General features: G+C 44.9%; 1 protein-coding gene across 5 annotated transcripts in view; it reads right to left on the minus strand.

The window, feature by feature from the left end:
• EVC2 (EvC ciliary complex subunit 2) overlaps positions 1–17,282 on the minus strand; it is a 127,500-nt gene that overhangs the window by 88,948 nt on the left and 21,270 nt on the right. For all 5 annotated transcript variants that reach the window (XM_072737794.1, XM_072737796.1, XM_072737795.1 and 2 more), the window contains exon 7: positions 12,108–12,161. In XM_072737794.1, the coding sequence (XP_072593895.1) occupies positions 12,108–12,161 (54 nt within the window). The remainder of the gene's footprint in view (positions 1–12,107; positions 12,162–17,282) is intronic.

A 17,282-nucleotide genomic window follows, 5' to 3' on the forward strand; every position in this document is an offset into this window, starting at 1 on the left:
AAATGGTTAGTTAACTTAAATACTCTAAAAATTAAACATGTATCTTTATTTCTTGATTCATCAAATTACATACTATTAACTGAATTCCTGCTTTGACAGATGTGGATTTAGGTCATGAATTTTTACCTTACAAATTTATAGGATTTGCAACCTATAAATCTCTCTCTCTCCACACTTCCAATTTTAATGACTATTTTTAGTTTTTCAATTAGCTATCTTTGTAACTTCAAATTAAAAAATTAAACTTCAACTTTCACAGCACTTAGAGACTATTTTTTGTTTTATGTCTTCTTACTAAAAAAGATAATGAAATTAGTGTCCTACACTTGCCTTTCCTACTTCTTTCTTCCAGAAATTGTTAGACTTATAACATATATATTTTGTTCTGCAACCACAATTCTTTGTGGTTGTTTATAAGTTAATTCCAGAAACTAAAAGTAAAAAAAATTAAAAGACTTTATTATAATGCTGATTAGGAAAATGTTATTCTCTGAAGAATAAAGTAAAAAATATAATCCTACATCACTATCCATCTGCTCCTCAAAGCAGTATGTTTCTAATTCAGTCCCTTTTCTTATAGTTTATCAATTATTCAAAATCATGCCATATTTTTACTTGCTTCAATTTGGACTAGCATTCTTTTTTGTGCAACTTTTTTTCCCTAAAGTTTCTCATTGCCCTTCTTTTTTTCTTCCTGTCATATACCATTTCCTTAATGATAGTATCTGTTGCAGGGAGTGGTTTCTTTCTTCTTAAAGTTGTCATTCCCAGAATGCTTTGACACTCTGCTCTAATCAGGACTGGTTACTTTCCAGGCTTGCTGCACTGCTGTCATTTGGAGCCCTCTCTTTACAGCTTTCAGTATTGTTATACATTATTCCTTAAAGCAAAACTATGTTTCTTAGATCCCATTTCTTTCTATTTCTTGGATGCTTTTTTTTTTTAAGTTCCATGGAGTATTTTCAGTATTTATTTATTCTCAAGTTAATCTGTTTAGAAATTTTTTTATTTTATTTTATAAGTCTTAAAAGTGTTGTTACTTTGTCCTCATTTGATTGATAATCTGGCTAAATCTATAACTCAAGGTCCAAAATCATTTTTCTTCAGCACTGGAGGTACCATCTCACTGTCTTCTGGCATAAAAGTGTCTGATGACTTCTTATAAGGATCTGTTTTTGCTTTTTAGGAATTTTAAGTTTTCCCTTTCCCTCAGAGTTCTGATTATTTAACCATTAAATTTTTGTTTTAGATTTTATTTATTTATTCATGAGAGATACACAGAGAGGCAGAGATATAGGCAGAGGGAGGAGCAGGCTCCTCTTAAGGAGCCCAAGATGTGGGACTCGATCCCAGATTCTGGGATCATGCCCTGAGCCAAAGGCAGATAGATGCTCAACTGCTGAACCACCCAGGCGTCCCACCATTAGAACTCTTTTCTGCATGCTGGTAAACCTATTACACCCCAAATTCTATGACTATCATCATCACCATCACTGGAGAAGCCAGTCTGTGACCAGTTTAATCAGGAATGGCTGCAGATTATGAGAACATTGAATGTATTACTCAGGGGCTAAAAACACAATAAAGCCAGTCCTTGGTCCTGTGGTAACAATGTAGGCTGTAGTCAAGTTAAATTTTTCTCACAGACCAACAAGGCCAACTTGACCTTCAAGACAGCTAATGTCAAGGTAGGGCAGAAACAGGGGCTTCGGTCCAAGACATTTATTGGAACCTAAATCAAAGAGCAATGCCACATATGACTTTTTTGGCTACTGATCAATCAACCTCAATCCAAAGATGCTGTTATCAGAGACAGTCAGGGAACCAGTTCTGTTTCCGTATTTGAATATCCTCCTGACTCTAAATCTTACATTTTAATTAACACGAAAATGACATGCAAGTTGTCTATTTGTGCTGGAAATAGTCCTCTGTGCTCTGATATGTATGCTTACTGGATAAGAAAAAAAATCAATACACTGTATAAACATGAACAGCATTGCACAGAGGTTACATTAAATACTAATGGAAAGGAAACAAAAAAATCTGTGTCTAAAGAGGACAGAGGGGATATTGATTAGTAATTTGTTTGCAAGATTCTTCTTTCATAGAAGGCAAATGCTTTTTTTCTTTCAGTTTTAGGAAGAATGGGGAGATAGGGAATTAATGGTATCTGATCACCATCAACTGCCAGTCCCTAGTTTGGATGCATGTAATAGGTTCAATAGTGTCTTCCAAAAGGATATACCAAAGTCTTAATGCCCGGTACCTATAAATGTGATCATATTTGGAAATAAGGTCTTTGCAAACATAATCATGTTGAGTTGGATACTGGGTTAGGGTGGTCCTAAATCTAATGAACATTCCTTATAAGGACAGAGAAATGCAAAGACAGATTCACACAGAGAGGGCCATGTGACCATGGAGGCAGAGATTAGAGTGATAGATACAACCATAGATTTTCAGGAGCCACCAGAAGCTAAAAAGAGAGAAGGATTCTTCCCTACAGCCATCAAAGGGAGCACAGCTCTGCCAACACCTTAATTTCAGACTTCTAGCCTTCAGAACTGTGACAGAATAAGATTCTGTTATTCTAAGCTCCCCAGTTTGTGATAACTGCTATGGTATCCCCAGGAAACTAATAAGGTGTGATATATGGTTTATATTATTCAATCTTCAGCAATTCTATTGGGGATGTATTATCCCCATTCTATTTATAATTGGTAAATGTAGATGGAAAGAGATTAAATAATCAAAGTCCACAGCTGAAAAACAGTCCTAACCCTGCTTGGCTCCAAAGTGCGTGTTCCCCCTAATAGATCAAACTGCTTTTGTCCACGGATTTGTGTGGTTTTCTAAAAGCATTTTTAGTTCCAACTTCCCACACCATGGTAGAAGTTAACCTGCCTGCTTAATGAAAACCAGAAACAAAGACTAGGACAGAATTACACGCAGGCAGGGTCACTGTATTGCAAAAGGCAGCAACAGATCTGTCTTCTCCTTTCCTACTTCATGAAGTAAAACTGGTCAACTGGATCAGGCCACCATGCTTTTCTTCCTCTTCCCACCTCTACCTTCTCTGAATATCCACCTGATGTCTTGCCCTCCTTTGGCCATTCACATGGCCAAGAAGAGTCGAGGCAGCATTGCAGGGCATGGGAGCAGGACCTAATACCAATGCAGGAATGAATGCCTGTATCTAGGAAGAAGGCAAGGGATAAGGTAAGCTCTACAGATCCTACCATCTTTCTCTCTTCTCTCTTGCAATTCCTACTTTCAGATACCAAGTGATAAGCGCATATAGGTAGAGACTGTCTGCTTGGGACAGGCCCACTCACAACTCACTTTCTTCTTTCATCCTTCATTTCTCAGTGTTGCTAAATTAAGCTAGGTCTTGCTCCCCTGATCTACCCAAAATGCCTCTGCTCTTCAACTTTCCTCCTCCATGTAAATAACTAAAGAAGACTAAGATCTCAAGATGTAGCTTTATGGGAAGAGATAGGCTCCACATAATTACTACCTACCACATTTATCAACATCATTATACTCACCATGATTGCCCTTATGATTATCACCAACATTCTCACCATCACATCACTATCATCACTATCACCATCAGCAGCAGCAGCACTGTCACTATCATCATCATCATCATCACTTTATCATCATCATTACTATCATCATCACCATCACTATCACCATCATCACTATCATCCATCATCAACCATGCCACTACCATCATCATCACCGTCACTACCATTGTCAGAACCATCATCAGTAACACCATCATCATAGCTGACATGTACTGAGCAGACACTACTCCAGAGATGGTTCCAAGTGCTTTACATGCATTCTTACAATAATACCATAAAATGGACACTGTTTTAGTCTGTATTTTACAAATTAGAATACAAAAGTACTAGTACAAAAGTAATAGTAAGTTAAATAAGTCACCCAAGATCACAGAACTAGTCAATAGTGAGTGAACCTGGGATTCACATCCAGCAGTCAGGGCTAGTGGCCTTCATACACAGTGGCCTCTCCAGGGCTCAGGCTCCAGCCTGGCCTTTTACCAGGAGCCCTGAATTGGGTCATGAGGATCTTGGGTCACTGTGAATGTTGAGATTCTTACTATGAGTATACAGCTCACTCTTCTGGACTGACTGGTAGGGCAGGATTTTCAAAATCTCCCAGTAGCTGACCAAAAGCTGTCATAATTCTTCAAAACTACACTTAACCATTAGTATCTTTATTGAACTGTTTGCCAGTGGCCAGGGCTTACTCCTGGCCTTTTTTTTCTAGTCTTTGAAACCATACTTTAAACTCAGAATTCTTACATCCACTTCATATGTGCTGAAACCAAGCTTTGCTATACCTGTGTTTGCTGAAGCTCTCTATTTAAGTGGGCTACCAGGGGTGACTCAGTGTTTGGATGTGGTGATAAACTTTCTTGACATCTAGCTTATTCAGTGGGCCCAGGCTGCGTGCTGGAAGGACAAGGGAGAAACAGATCCAGGCCCTGCTCTGAGGCCCTCACAATCCTGCAGAAAAACACACAAGCAAGCAGGCTGAAGTGACACGGTGTGACTAGGTTGAAGCTAGAGACGCCTGGAGGAGTGGGGCTGGGAGGAGGGGCAGCCCTTAACCTAGCTCAAAAGACAAAGGAGGCTTTCCATGAGGGGACCCATGGGCAGGGGAGAATGAACCAGTAGGAGATCAAGCCAGGCAGAGAGAACAGTATGAGCAGGATGTGCAGATGGAAGAGATGCAGCTCAGGTCCCAAAGGGCCTTCAAGAGCAGGTTAGTGATTCACGACATCATTCTAAGGGCTTGTGAGGGAATCAATACAGGGTTTTAGGCCAGGAAGTAACATGGTCAGATTAGTGTTTCAGAAAGATAAATCTGGCCACTGCATGACATCAGGCTGGAGGAGCACAAACTGGACATGACAGCCAAGGGAGTGAGGATGAAGACATGAAACAAGGCTGCAGGAAGCAGTAGTATATGCTAGTAAAGACCACGGCCCTAGTCAGGAGTTCTGCTCTCAGCTCTACACCCTACTGCACTGTCGGACCCTGGGCCTCCCCTTCTGTAAGCTACAATTTCCCCAACTGTAAAATGAGTATTAAAACAGTGCCTATGGTTCCTCGCTAAGTTAAATGCAGAATTGCCATACAACCCAGCAATTCTGCTCCTGGATGTATACCCCAAAGAACTGAAAACAGGTGCTCAAACAAAACTCTGTACCTGAATATTCACGGTGGCACTATTTACAATAGCCAAAAAAGATGGGTAAATCCCAGACGTCCACCACTTGAAGAAGAGATAAACAAAATGTGGTCCAGCCACACATGGAATAGGATTCAGCCATAAAAAGGAATGAAGTAGCTACAACATGGATGGAACTTGAAAATATTATGCTAAGAAGCTGGACACAAAAGGCCACATTTCATTATATGAAATGGCTGGACCAGACAAATCTATAGAGACAGAAAGCAGATTGGTTTCTGCTGGGGGTTGCCAGGGGCTGGGGGTGGAGGGGAGATTGAAGAGCAACTGCTCAATGGGAACAGAGTTCCCTTTTGGGGTGATGGAAATATTCCAGACCCAGATAGTGCTGTTGTCTGCTCAACACTGAACATACTAAATATCAATAACGGTAGATTTTATGTATGTGTACTTTACTACACACACAAAATACTACACACACAAAATGTGTACTTTACACACACTACTGGCTAGGGATGCAGCACACAGAGGTCAGTCAGTAAATCTGAACTGCTAGTACTACTACTTCCAGCAGCCTGGAGAGGGCAAAAATTAGGGGAATATTTAGGAGACAGAGTCCACGGGATACAGTGAGTGAGCACAGAACAAATGTGTGGGATGCCAGAGATAGAGTCAAAAATATCCCTGGATATCTCTCTTGGGAGACTGGGTGCTGGTGGGACCCACTACCGCAGTGACAGGTGCAGAAATTTAAGCACTCAGAGCACTAGAAATCAGCCCCAAGTTAATCATACTTTTGAGATTTCCTCCAGAAATCTTGCAGCCAAATTCCACTGATAATCATTAGCAAGTACAGATTTCAAAGAGCCTATTTACCATAAACTTCATTAAAGAAGAATAGGGAAAGAGAAGCCAGCTCAGTGATCCCAGCCTCCTCATCCCCAGGCCCTAACTTTCTCACTTGTCTGACAAAACTCATGTGCTATTACCATCTCTTTAATCATGTATTAGCTGAGAGCAGATTCCTTTGATGAGTTCCACCGCCGCATTTATGAAGAGCAATGCTGCACACACACACACACACACACACACACAAAAGCCTTTCAAAAGGAATGCTTTAAATGCTTCTAATCTAACAGAAGTTACAAAAGCATGAGGAGGAATTGTTTATAGAGTTTGACTTCAATCATGTAATAAATCCACAGATTATAGAAGAAACCGACATGTTAGCAATAGTTAGTCCTCTGACTATGGGATTATGAGGTAATATTATTTTATGCTTCCAACTTTCTCTGTGTGTGTCTATGTGATAGAGAGGGGGCATTTCCTCTAAATGTCCCAATGGACACATATTAAATCCTACCCACCTACCCCCCAAAAGACAGAAAAAGTTTGGAGAAAAGAGAAGATCATACAGAATTTCTCTGGAAGAGATTTTAGGGGTAACTTATCTGGAATCCTTCACTTTGAGCTAAAGATCCAAGAAGCAGAGGGGATTCAGTGACTTGGGGAACTTTGCCCCACAGCCCTTGAAGAACAGCTCTGAGGGCAAAGAGTCTCTGGGGTTCCCAGCTGACAATTCTGAAGAGTGAGAGTTTAGGAGTCATCACTGGTAGAGGGAATAATACTTAAAAATTGGGATCCCTGGGTGGCGCACCGGTTTAGTGCCTGCCTTTGGCCCAGGGCGCGATCCTGGAGACCCGGGATCGAATCCCACGTCAGGCTCCCGGTGCATGGAGCCTGCTTCTCTCTCTCTCTCTCTCGCTCTCTCTCTCTCTCTCTCTCTCTCTCTGTGACTATCATAAATAAAAAAAAAATGGAGCTTTGCTAAGGTACCCGTCTAGTGAAGAAGTGGATTTGAGAACAGATTGCACAGCTGGTCTCTGTTCCTTAACATAGGCTTCAACCTTCAGGACCTCGGCCAGTTCCCACAGCCTCTCCACACCTGATTTTTTTTTTTTTTTTTTTTTTAAATCTTAAACGAGAAAGTGAAACTAAATCATCTGTAAATCATTTGCTCTTCCAGGGCAAAAATTCTATTCTCATGTCACAAAAATGTATTAAATGCCAACCAGGAGAATAATCTCAAGAATAATCTCAATGTCACAGAATGACAAGGTTTATCAGATGTCCTGGTGTCATGGGATCCCAGCCAAGGGTGCTATACCAGCATGCCTGGGGGAAGGTTTAGAAATCACAGAGGTGCAGAATTGGTCAGGCTCCTGCAGGATGTTTATGAGTTGTCCAAAGCACAGGTAAGGAAAGAACAGCATATGCAAAACTGGAGCAGCGTGGAAAACCCAGGGTCCCAGCAGCACCAGGTGATGGCAGAGGCCAGCTTTTCTGATGGCTCCTGAATATTAACCTGAACTAACTGGGCTTAATCCAGCAGGGAATAGGGAGTCCCTCCAGAAAGAGAAAAGCAAGCAGGTTTGTTTTTTAGAAACATCACTATAGTGAGGAAGATGGGCTGGAGGTGAGTAGGATTGGACAGTGGGAGTAGGCTGGTTGGTAATCCACCCAAGAGATGACACAGAGAAGGTAGACATGATGATGTGTGACTGCACAACCTCATCCTCTAAGTGCAACTCAACGCCATGTGACTCTGCTAACAGTCACAAGCTCCACCCACTGTGGTTGATCAAGGGCACTCACTGTAAATTCCTCTATTTGAGAAATTCTCATGTTGCATATAGCTATCCAAAGACACCTTCTTTTTCTTATTAATAGAAACTCTTTATGTATCAAAGGGTTAATCCTTTTTCATGTCTGTGACAAGCATTTTCCCAAATTTGTCACTTAACCTTTCTTAATGCTGTTTTTTTAAGATATTTATTTATTTATTTATTTACTTATTTATTTACTTATTTATTTGAGAGGGAAAGCATGAGGAGGGGGAGCGGCAGGCAGAGGGAGAGGGAGGAGCAGGCTCCCCACTGAGCAGGGAGCCAGATAAGGGGCTCAATCCTAAGACCTAGAGATCATGACCTGAGCTGAAGGCAAATACTTAACCAACTGAGCCACCCCAGGTGCCCCCTCTTAATGCTGTTTTTAAATGTATAATTTTGGGGATGCCTGGGTGGCTCAGAGGCTGAATGTCTGCCTTTGACTCAGGGTGTGATCCTGGATCCTGGAATCCCACATCAGGATCCCCACAGGGGAGCCTGCTTCTCCCTTCGCCTGTGCCTCTGCCTCTCTCTCTGTGTCACTCATGAATAAATAAAATCTTTAAAAATAAATAAATAAATGTAAAATTTTCAACTATTTGGGCACTTAAATTTATGGTCTTCCTTCATGGTTCTCTTCATATCATATAATAGTAACTATATTTACCTTTTACAAATTGTTTTACTGAGATTTTAATCTGATGCAGGAATTCATCTTTATTTTTTGTCCAAAAGATCCAACCAGTTGCCCACAAATTTAGGAAAGATATTCTTTTCCCATTGATTTGAAATACCCTTCTTACTATAAGTATGTCTGTGTACATACTTTATTCTGTTCCATTGGTCTGGCTTTTCTGGAAGAGTGGCATACTACATTAATGTAGCTTCATAATTTTTTAATGTGGGCAAATCCTCCCACATCACTTCATTGTCACAATGTTCTCATCTAGTTTCACAAATTTATATTTTCAGGTGAAACTGATGAATTTGATCACATATCTCCCCCCAAAGCCTATTGAAATTATTATTGGAACTGCATTTTACATGAATTTGGGGTGATACAACAGTTGTTTTAAATGGCTCTCTCTTGATTAGATCTGAGATCCTCATTCTCTGGGTCCCGGCCCTGGCACCCAGCCCTTTTGAGGACACATGGAATCAACACAAGAAGCTGTAGGGAGATCCAGCACAATCTGAACACCAATGTCCAGCACGTTCAGTGTGATTTTTCTTTTTCCTCCCAGACACTCGTCAGGCAGCAGACAGAAGGGGCAAGAGGATCTCATGATACAAAATGAGAAGCAATTTCCTGGGGCCTTACTTTCCTTGGCTGACACCTGCTAGTTTCACCCTCAGGAACGTAACAGAAAATAAATGAGCCGATGGGGTCTCCTAGGGTTGCAGAGTCTCCCAACCTACATGACAGATACTCTTAATGCCTTTATTTTATGTTTTAGCCACATGATGGAGTGCCAGGGGAGCCTCTACCCCCACTGCCCTGCTCTTCCTACTCACTCTGGCACTTTCCTAGTATAATGATGTCACCTCGCAGGTGCCTGAGTAGGCCTGCTAGAACACAAGGTAACTGGCAAGGGCCTTGCCTCATCCACATACGTGTATCCATTGGTGCCAGGCACTGGGTTTGCACCCAGGAGACCTGGGTTCACATCCAACCAACAGTCCAACTGGTTCAACTTCAATGTCAGATCCTCAGTGGCATATTTTAGAACACACTTCCTCTATCTTTAACTGTCTTTCCTTTAACTACATCCAGCTGAATTCTTACCTCCTCCATGAAGCCTGCCATCTACCCACCACTCTTTACTGTCACTATCCGCAGCATGTGTGGCCTGGATTTTCATAACTTCGCAATTCAATCATGGTATTTGTGTGTTGCTTGACCATTTTTTGTTTGTTTTTCTCATTTAATGTCTCGGTGAGGGCAGGGGGGAAAGTGGGAGGTGAGTGATCTGAGTCTCCAGGCTGCCCCAGACATCTCTACACCCTGAAATTTGCACTGGGCCTGACTCACACACATCTGTATGATCCCCGTGGGCATCTGGGCACAAGACCCTGATACTTGAGGTCCATTCATGATTATCACAGGACACCTGCAGGGGGTGGTGTCTGCTTGTACATATAATAATAATACCAGAGACACCTGCCTTTGGCTCAGGGTGTGATCCCGGGATTCTGGGACTGAGTCCTGCATTGGGCTCCCCATGGGAAGCCTGCTTCTCCCTCTGCCTATGTCTCTGTCTCTCTCTGTGTATCTCTGTCTCTCTCTCATGAATAAATAAAATCTTTAAAATAATAATAATAAATAATAATAATTCCAAAGACAGTGGCTGGTGTTAACTGAGCACTTATAAAAACGCCAGGCACTGTGCCGAGTGCTTTACACACATCAATCCATTTACTCTGATGACCACCCAATGAAGTGGGTGACTATCATCACCCATTTCACAGCTAGGAAACTGGGAATAGGGAGGTAACTAACACACCCGCAGACATATACAATCAGTAGACAGATAGGGACTCAAAACTGGACCCTTGGCCCAAGAACCTGGTGTCTCCACAACGCTGTAGGGCTGCCACATTTGTATACCTCATCTTCCCACTCAATGGTCCTCTCCCTGAACGTGGTCCACAGTGTAGAGTCAGTCACCTGGACCAGGGCAAAGGGTGGAAATCCAACCCAGTGCTCTGCTGCCAAACTGTGCATCTAGGGGCCTGCACTCCAGAACAAGCACCTACTCCTGTTGCCCTTAAAGGTAATGTGTGGGCTGGAGGCTGTCCCAAAGACGTGGGTATGGCTCATTTCCATCCACATGAGAGGGCCTGGGGTGTGGAGCAACGGCTCATAAACATCAATTAAGTGAACGTTCTCTGACTTCTATTACAATCATGCAGGGACCAGACACCCACTCCACCGAGTGGCAATCACCAGCATTGATGACAATCAGCAATTTGCTCAATCAAGGCTATTTACCTATTGAGTGCCCTGCAGAATGTAAGGTACAGGGTAGGGCACAAGGATGAAGCAGACATGGCCCCACCCTCCAGGAGCTCCCAGACCAGCCAGGAAGACTGTTGGCACTTGTCTTCTGGACTCCCCTCTCTCCTGCCTGCCCCCATCCCCCAAAGACCCTTCCTTTGCCATAGCCGACTTGGATTTTGTCTCCCTCTCTTTGGGGCAGGGATTCAGCTCCTTAGGAGGCAGTGTGGCCCAGTGCCCAATAACAGGGCTCTGGAGACAAAGTGCCTGTGTTCAAATCCCAGTTCCAACCTCTATGAGAAAAGCACACACACAGCACCCCCAAGACTGCTGCCCTCAGAGGGGCCGTGGCTGGTATCTAGAAACTTGGATTTGGGGAGAGTTCCCACCATGCTCTGATAAGAGTGGCTCACTGCGCCTAAGCTGTCAAGCAAACAACGTGGCTTACACACTGAACACATTTCTCCTGGGAGTCTGGAACCATGGTATATGCCAGCCCAAGGGTATCTGTGTGCCCAGGCCCCAGTAAAAACCCTGGTGTGGGTCTCTGATAAGCTTTCCTGGTGACAACATGTCACAAAACAGTCACACTGTTTTCTGGTGAACACTGCATCCTGTGTGACTCTTCTGGAGGAGGATTCTGGAAGCTGGTGCCCAGTGTCCTCCAGATTTCACCCTGTGCACCTCTGCCCTTTGCTGATTTTACTTTGCATCCTTCTTGGTAATAAATCAGCCGCAAGTATGACTATGTGGAGTCCTGTGCCCTCTTTGTGAATCACTGAGCCTGGGAGTGATCCTGGGAACCCTGGTACACTAGCTGGGTGACCCTGGGCAAATTACTTGACCTATATGTGCCTCGGTTTCCCCATCTATGAAATGAGGGTAATTTTAAAATAGAATCTATCTCCCAGGATTGCCCACACAATTCATCATATGTAAATTGCTCAGAATGTCTTCAGCCCCCAGCAGGTGCTGAACCGATGCAAAGTGTGGTTATACGGTGAGCAAACACTATATTGCCCAGATGGAGGGGCCATCCAGGAAACCAGACTGACAGCCTCCAGCCACACTTGGGGACCCCACACTGCGCGGTGTGTCTGGGCCAGCAGCCGCCCCCTCCCTTTGGCTCTGAGGACAGCCAGACACCAAGACATCAGAGGCATGAGAAGACACACTGGGGTGTCAGGTGGCTGTCCAGCTCAATTATTTTCTCTTACCTTTATCTTTTCTTCTGCTGTTATGGTGAAAAGGGCTTTTAGTTGGGTCTTGTTCTAGAAAAAGAAAAGAGAAGAAAACACTTCCGTCAACAGGTTTTGGAATGTGACATATGGGGTATCATTTGGTATTATTTGCAACCTGCCCTGCCTGGAGCTGCAGCAGGCCCCTCCCTGACTGTGGGGGACTGGGTCCTGTGGGGGTCTTAAAGTCCCTTCAGGGGGAAGAGCAGAGCCTCCGCTAACTGGGGAGAAAGCTCAGGCAGTGTGCGCTCTGGTGAAACACCAGGGTTGGAGTCAGGCCGGATGGGAGCTGAGGATGGACTCCAAAGTTCAGCAGCCCCCAACACAGCAGCCCCTCGTCCTCTCCAGCATGCTTCTTGCAGGAAAGGTGCAGACAATAGTGAGGGGTCCTGCTCTGCTGAGGCCACCTGCCAATGTGATGTGCCCCACCCCCAAGGCTCCATGGGGTCTGTTCCTCCTGCCTTCGAACCATCTCTGGTTGGCAGCTAGGGGAAAACTGAAGGGTGTCAGGCCAGCCATCTGTCCGAGCCCGTGGTATCTCAGGAGATGTGCCATGAGAACATGCTTCCTCCTGGGGACACAGGCACCGCCGAAAGGCAGTTCAGGGTGGTGAGTGGTTCATGCCAGCCTGCCTGGGCTCACACCTGGCTCCATCGCTCACAGCAGACTGACTTCAGGCAAGACACTGACTTCTCTGTGTCCCATTTGTGCCACCTGCAAAATGGGAATCCCATTCAACTCATACAGTTGCTGTGGGAATTAAATTAGCTAATAGAGAGTCTAGGAGTGTGCCTGGCACACAGAGTGACCACCAAAAGTATTCTAGCCATTGGCTAGAGTTGGTGGTGGTGATAATTGGTGTGGATAACCTGGCCTTGAGGCTTGGAGCTTGAAGACCAGGGAGCAAGGCAGCCCTGGTGTCATTCCATCATGGCTGTTTGAATTGCCTCCGTTTGGGGAATATCCCAACGTCCTGCTTCGTGAATATCCTGATGCCCTGTGAGTTTCGGGGTCTGGCCCTGGACACCTGAAACTGCATTCAGAAGCCCACACTCAAAATCAGAGTTTTTTATCCTCTTCCCACTTGTGGCCCCTCCACCCTGTGTTTTCTGACACCCAAGGTCTAAGCAGAGAGAAGCTTCAAGTGTGCTATGAAGCTTGACCTCATCTCTTTGCAAAACGTAAATCCTAACCTCTGTGCTTACTACAGAAACTTCAAAGCTTGCGAAACCTGTTTTAGATCACAGCACGAAGTCAGAAAACACAGGCCAAGCAGAGTATGGGGGTGACTGTGTAAGCGGGCAGGATGTTTACATAATCCCTTATAAGAGGCTTGACATGATTGCTCTAGGTCCTCCCCTCTCCACCACGTACCACGTAGGGCCTGTTTCATCTAACTCTTTCTGATGCTAGAGGACGTGTGCGTGTTTGAGAAAGCAGCTTCCAGCTCCAAACACAATGCACCTCTGTCAATACCACCTCCTGCTGGAGAATTCGTGAGTGGGAATGACAGCTGGCTCCCCTTACCTGCCGGGGATGCATTCCAGGAAGCCCAGTGGATGCCTGAACTCCCAGACAGTAGTGAACCTTAGATACGCTGTTTTTTCTTACACACGCATCCAATTTAATTGATAAATTGGGCACAGTAAGAACCTGACAACAATAACTAGAAATAGAACAATTACTACAATGCACCATGGTAAGAGCTATGTGAACGTGGGCTCTCTCTCTCTCAAAATGCCTTTTGTCCTGTACCCACTCGCCCTTCTGTTTGTGATGATGTGAAACCGCCTGCTCTCACCATCGCCGCTATTACCCTCATGCAATTCTAACAAGTGAACAGGAGAACAGAGCCAGGGTAGAAGCTTCCTGCTCCTCTCGTTGTTGGGGAGGGGACTCTGAGCCCCAGAGAAGCAGCACGACTTGTGAAACACAGCTGAGCAATGGTTCTCAGGCGCAGCTGTGTCAGAGGTCACCTCCTCTCCACTGGAGGATTCCATCCTGTTGGGCACCTGCCTGTTTAAATAAATAACTGTTACTGTTTTTCCCTTTGTCTTAGAAAACATCTTGGGAATGACTGACCAGCAGAGCAAACCACTGCTCTCACGTGCAGCTGATAAAAGTCTCACTGAGCCCCAAATACACTTGACCTTCTATGGATGGTCATGGATGGTCTATGGATGGTCATGGACAAAAGCCTTGCAGTCACCAGAGGGTCAGGCAATTCCAACCAGGTGAAGTAACTTGAAAACAAGGTACAGAAGCTCCTTGTCAACTTCCAGCACATATTCCCTCAGCAAACACTGGTCTCCCAGGACTCTTCTCTATGGCAGGATCTATGTCGTGGCGATGCTGTTGGTCGACGAGGGCCAGCAAGGCAGAGGCCCAGCACACAGACCAGTGAAGCTCAGAACTCTGGAATCTTTAGGAGGGCAGGTGCATGCTTCACTCTCCACTTGCAGAATGGCCCAGAGAGCCCCAGACAGTTTGGAGGGAATAGAAAATTACAGGCTACTGTAGACTGACACATCTCACTTGTCCCCACATAAGAATGGAGACACTGGTATGATCATTGCGTTTTTGTAGACAAGGAAACTGAGCTTCAGAGAAGTTAAGAAATAAAACTTGCCCAAGATTCATTAGTTTACTGCTCATTCATTTATTTAACATTTACTGCACATTTACTGTGCATGGCTCTATTTTTGGCACAGAGAACACAGGTGTCAATAGGAAAGACAAGGTCCCTGGTCTCACAGAGTGAGTAGGGGTGGGGGTTTCCTACGGAAATAAAGTCAGTATGATGGACAGACAAGGCACCAAGCAAGGGAACAGATGGGTGGCCCTGGAGTGAGTGAGGAGCCCCTCCATTCCACAATCCCATCATTCCCCTCCCCCTCCCATCCTTCCCCTACCTCCCCGTCCTTCCCCTCCATCCTCCCCTACATCCTTCCATCTCATCCTCCCCTCCATTCCCTCCCTCCCATCCTCCCCCTCCATCCCTCCCCCCAATCTTCCTCCTCCATCCCCTCCATTCCCCCCTCCATCCCCTCCCACTCCACTCTTCCATCCTCACCCCCACCCCCTTCCCCAGGTGCTTCCAGGGGCTTGAGGTCCTAAAGCTCTGGCAGGAGGAGGTGGAGACTTTCAGTTTTGTTGAGGTTCTGAATTTCCACTGCTGGTTTCTGTCACCTTCTTCAATTCTGATTTTAACTTACTTGGTTTCCTGTACTCTGAAATTGGGGCGGTATTTCTTCTGGGCGATTTTATCTCTATTTTTGTATCTTTCTTTGTCCTCTGTTCCTGACTTTGTACCTAATTATTTTCTGAGACATTTGTCTCTTCTGACAGTTTGATTTAATAGTTTCCTTGTAGCTGGTCTTTACCTTTTTGGAGTCTTCCTTTTTATCTCATTTTGTCTCAGATTTTTTTTTTCTTATTGCAGCAGCAAAGCTACACACAGGTCCTTGAGCCTCGCGTGGAAGGGGCCACAGCTGTGTGGGCCAATTCGGATTCTGTCCTGTGACCTGGGCTGTCACACTCAGAGCCTCACCCTCCCCATCTAGTCAAAGGTCCTTTCTCCAGAGGCTGAAGTCAGAACCGAATGACCAAAGTAACTAGAGCATGAGCTCCTTGATGGCAAGGACGCCATCTCCTATTCTTGCATCTCCAGGATGCACATGGCACCCAGCACGGCACCCAGCACAGCACCCAGCACGGCATACAACCAACCATGTTCGCTGCCTACACAGATTAAAAGGTGAAGGAACCATGAAGATACTAACAGTAATGGTGTCACAGGCTGAATCATGTCCCCTCAGAATCCATATGCTGAAGCCCTGGCCACCTAAGCACTTCACGTGTATTTGGAGGTGGGGACTCTGTTGTTGTTACTTATTAATGTTTTTAATAAGTTTTTAAAATTTTATTTAAATTCAATTAATTAACATATAACATATTATTGGTTTCAGAGATAAAGGTCAGTAATTCATCTGTTGCATACAACACTCCGTGCTCATCCTATCACTCAGCTACCCCACCCACCACCCCTCCCCTCCAGGGCCCCTCTGTTTATTTCCTACAGTGAAGAGTCACTCATGATTTGTCTCCCTCTCTAATTTCATCTTGTTTGATTTTTTTCTCTCTTCCCTTATGACTTTACAGAGGAGAGTAACCTGAAATAAGGTCATTATGGTGGCCCTGATCCCATCTGACTGGTGTCCTTGGAATAAGAGGGCATTAGGACACACTGAGGGACACCTGCGTGAGGACATGGGGAGGAGAGGCTGTCTATGCACTGTGTAGGGAGGCCTCGGGAGAAACCGACCCTGCTCACACCTTGATCTCAGAATTCCAGCCTCCGGGATCATGAAAAACTGACTTTTTTTGCTGTTAAAGCTATCTAGCTTGTGAAGCTTTGTTAAGGCAGCTCATTGCAAACTCATACAAATAGTTTGAATTTGTATGAACTCATACTGGTTGAATGCTTACTATACGCAAGACACAGTGAAAATAACTTAAATCTACTGATTGCTTATCTTTATAATAACCCTATGTCAGACCCACAGAAGTTAAGTAATTACTAGAGGTCCCAATGATATGCTAAGGGAGCCTGGTTCACAGCAGAGCGTGTGAGATTCCGGGCCTACACACTCATCTGGAATTCAGTATCACAGAGGGAGACAAGGAGGAAGGAAGGAAACAGGGGAGGAAGGGAGGAAGGAAGGAGGGAGGGAGGGAGGGAGGGAGGGAGGAAGGAAGGAAGGAAGGAAGGAGAGAGGGAAGGAAGGAGGGGAGGAAGGAAGGAAGGAGAGAGGGAAAGAAGGAAGAAGGAAGGAAGGAAGGTAGGAGGGAGAGGAAGGAAGGAAGGATAGAAGGAAGGAGGAAGGAAGCAGGGAAGGAAGGAAGGAGGGGAGGAGGGAAGGAAGGGAGAGGGGAGGAAGGAAGGAAGGAGGGAAGGAAGGAGGGGAGGAGGGAAGGGAGAGGGAAGGAAGGAAGGGAGAGGGGAGGAAGGAAGGAAGCAGGAGAGGAAGGAAGGAGAGAGGGAAGGAAGGAGGGAAAGAGGGAAGGAGAGGAAGAGGAAGAAGGAAGGAAGGAGGAAGGAAGCAGGGGAGGAAGGAAGGAGGAAGGAGAGAGAGAAGGAAGGAGGGAAGGAGG

Source organism: Vulpes vulpes, chromosome 14 (assembly GCF_048418805.1).
Source record: "Vulpes vulpes isolate BD-2025 chromosome 14, VulVul3, whole genome shotgun sequence".
In the NCBI taxonomy this organism is placed as follows: Eukaryota; Metazoa; Chordata; class Mammalia; order Carnivora; family Canidae; genus Vulpes; species Vulpes vulpes.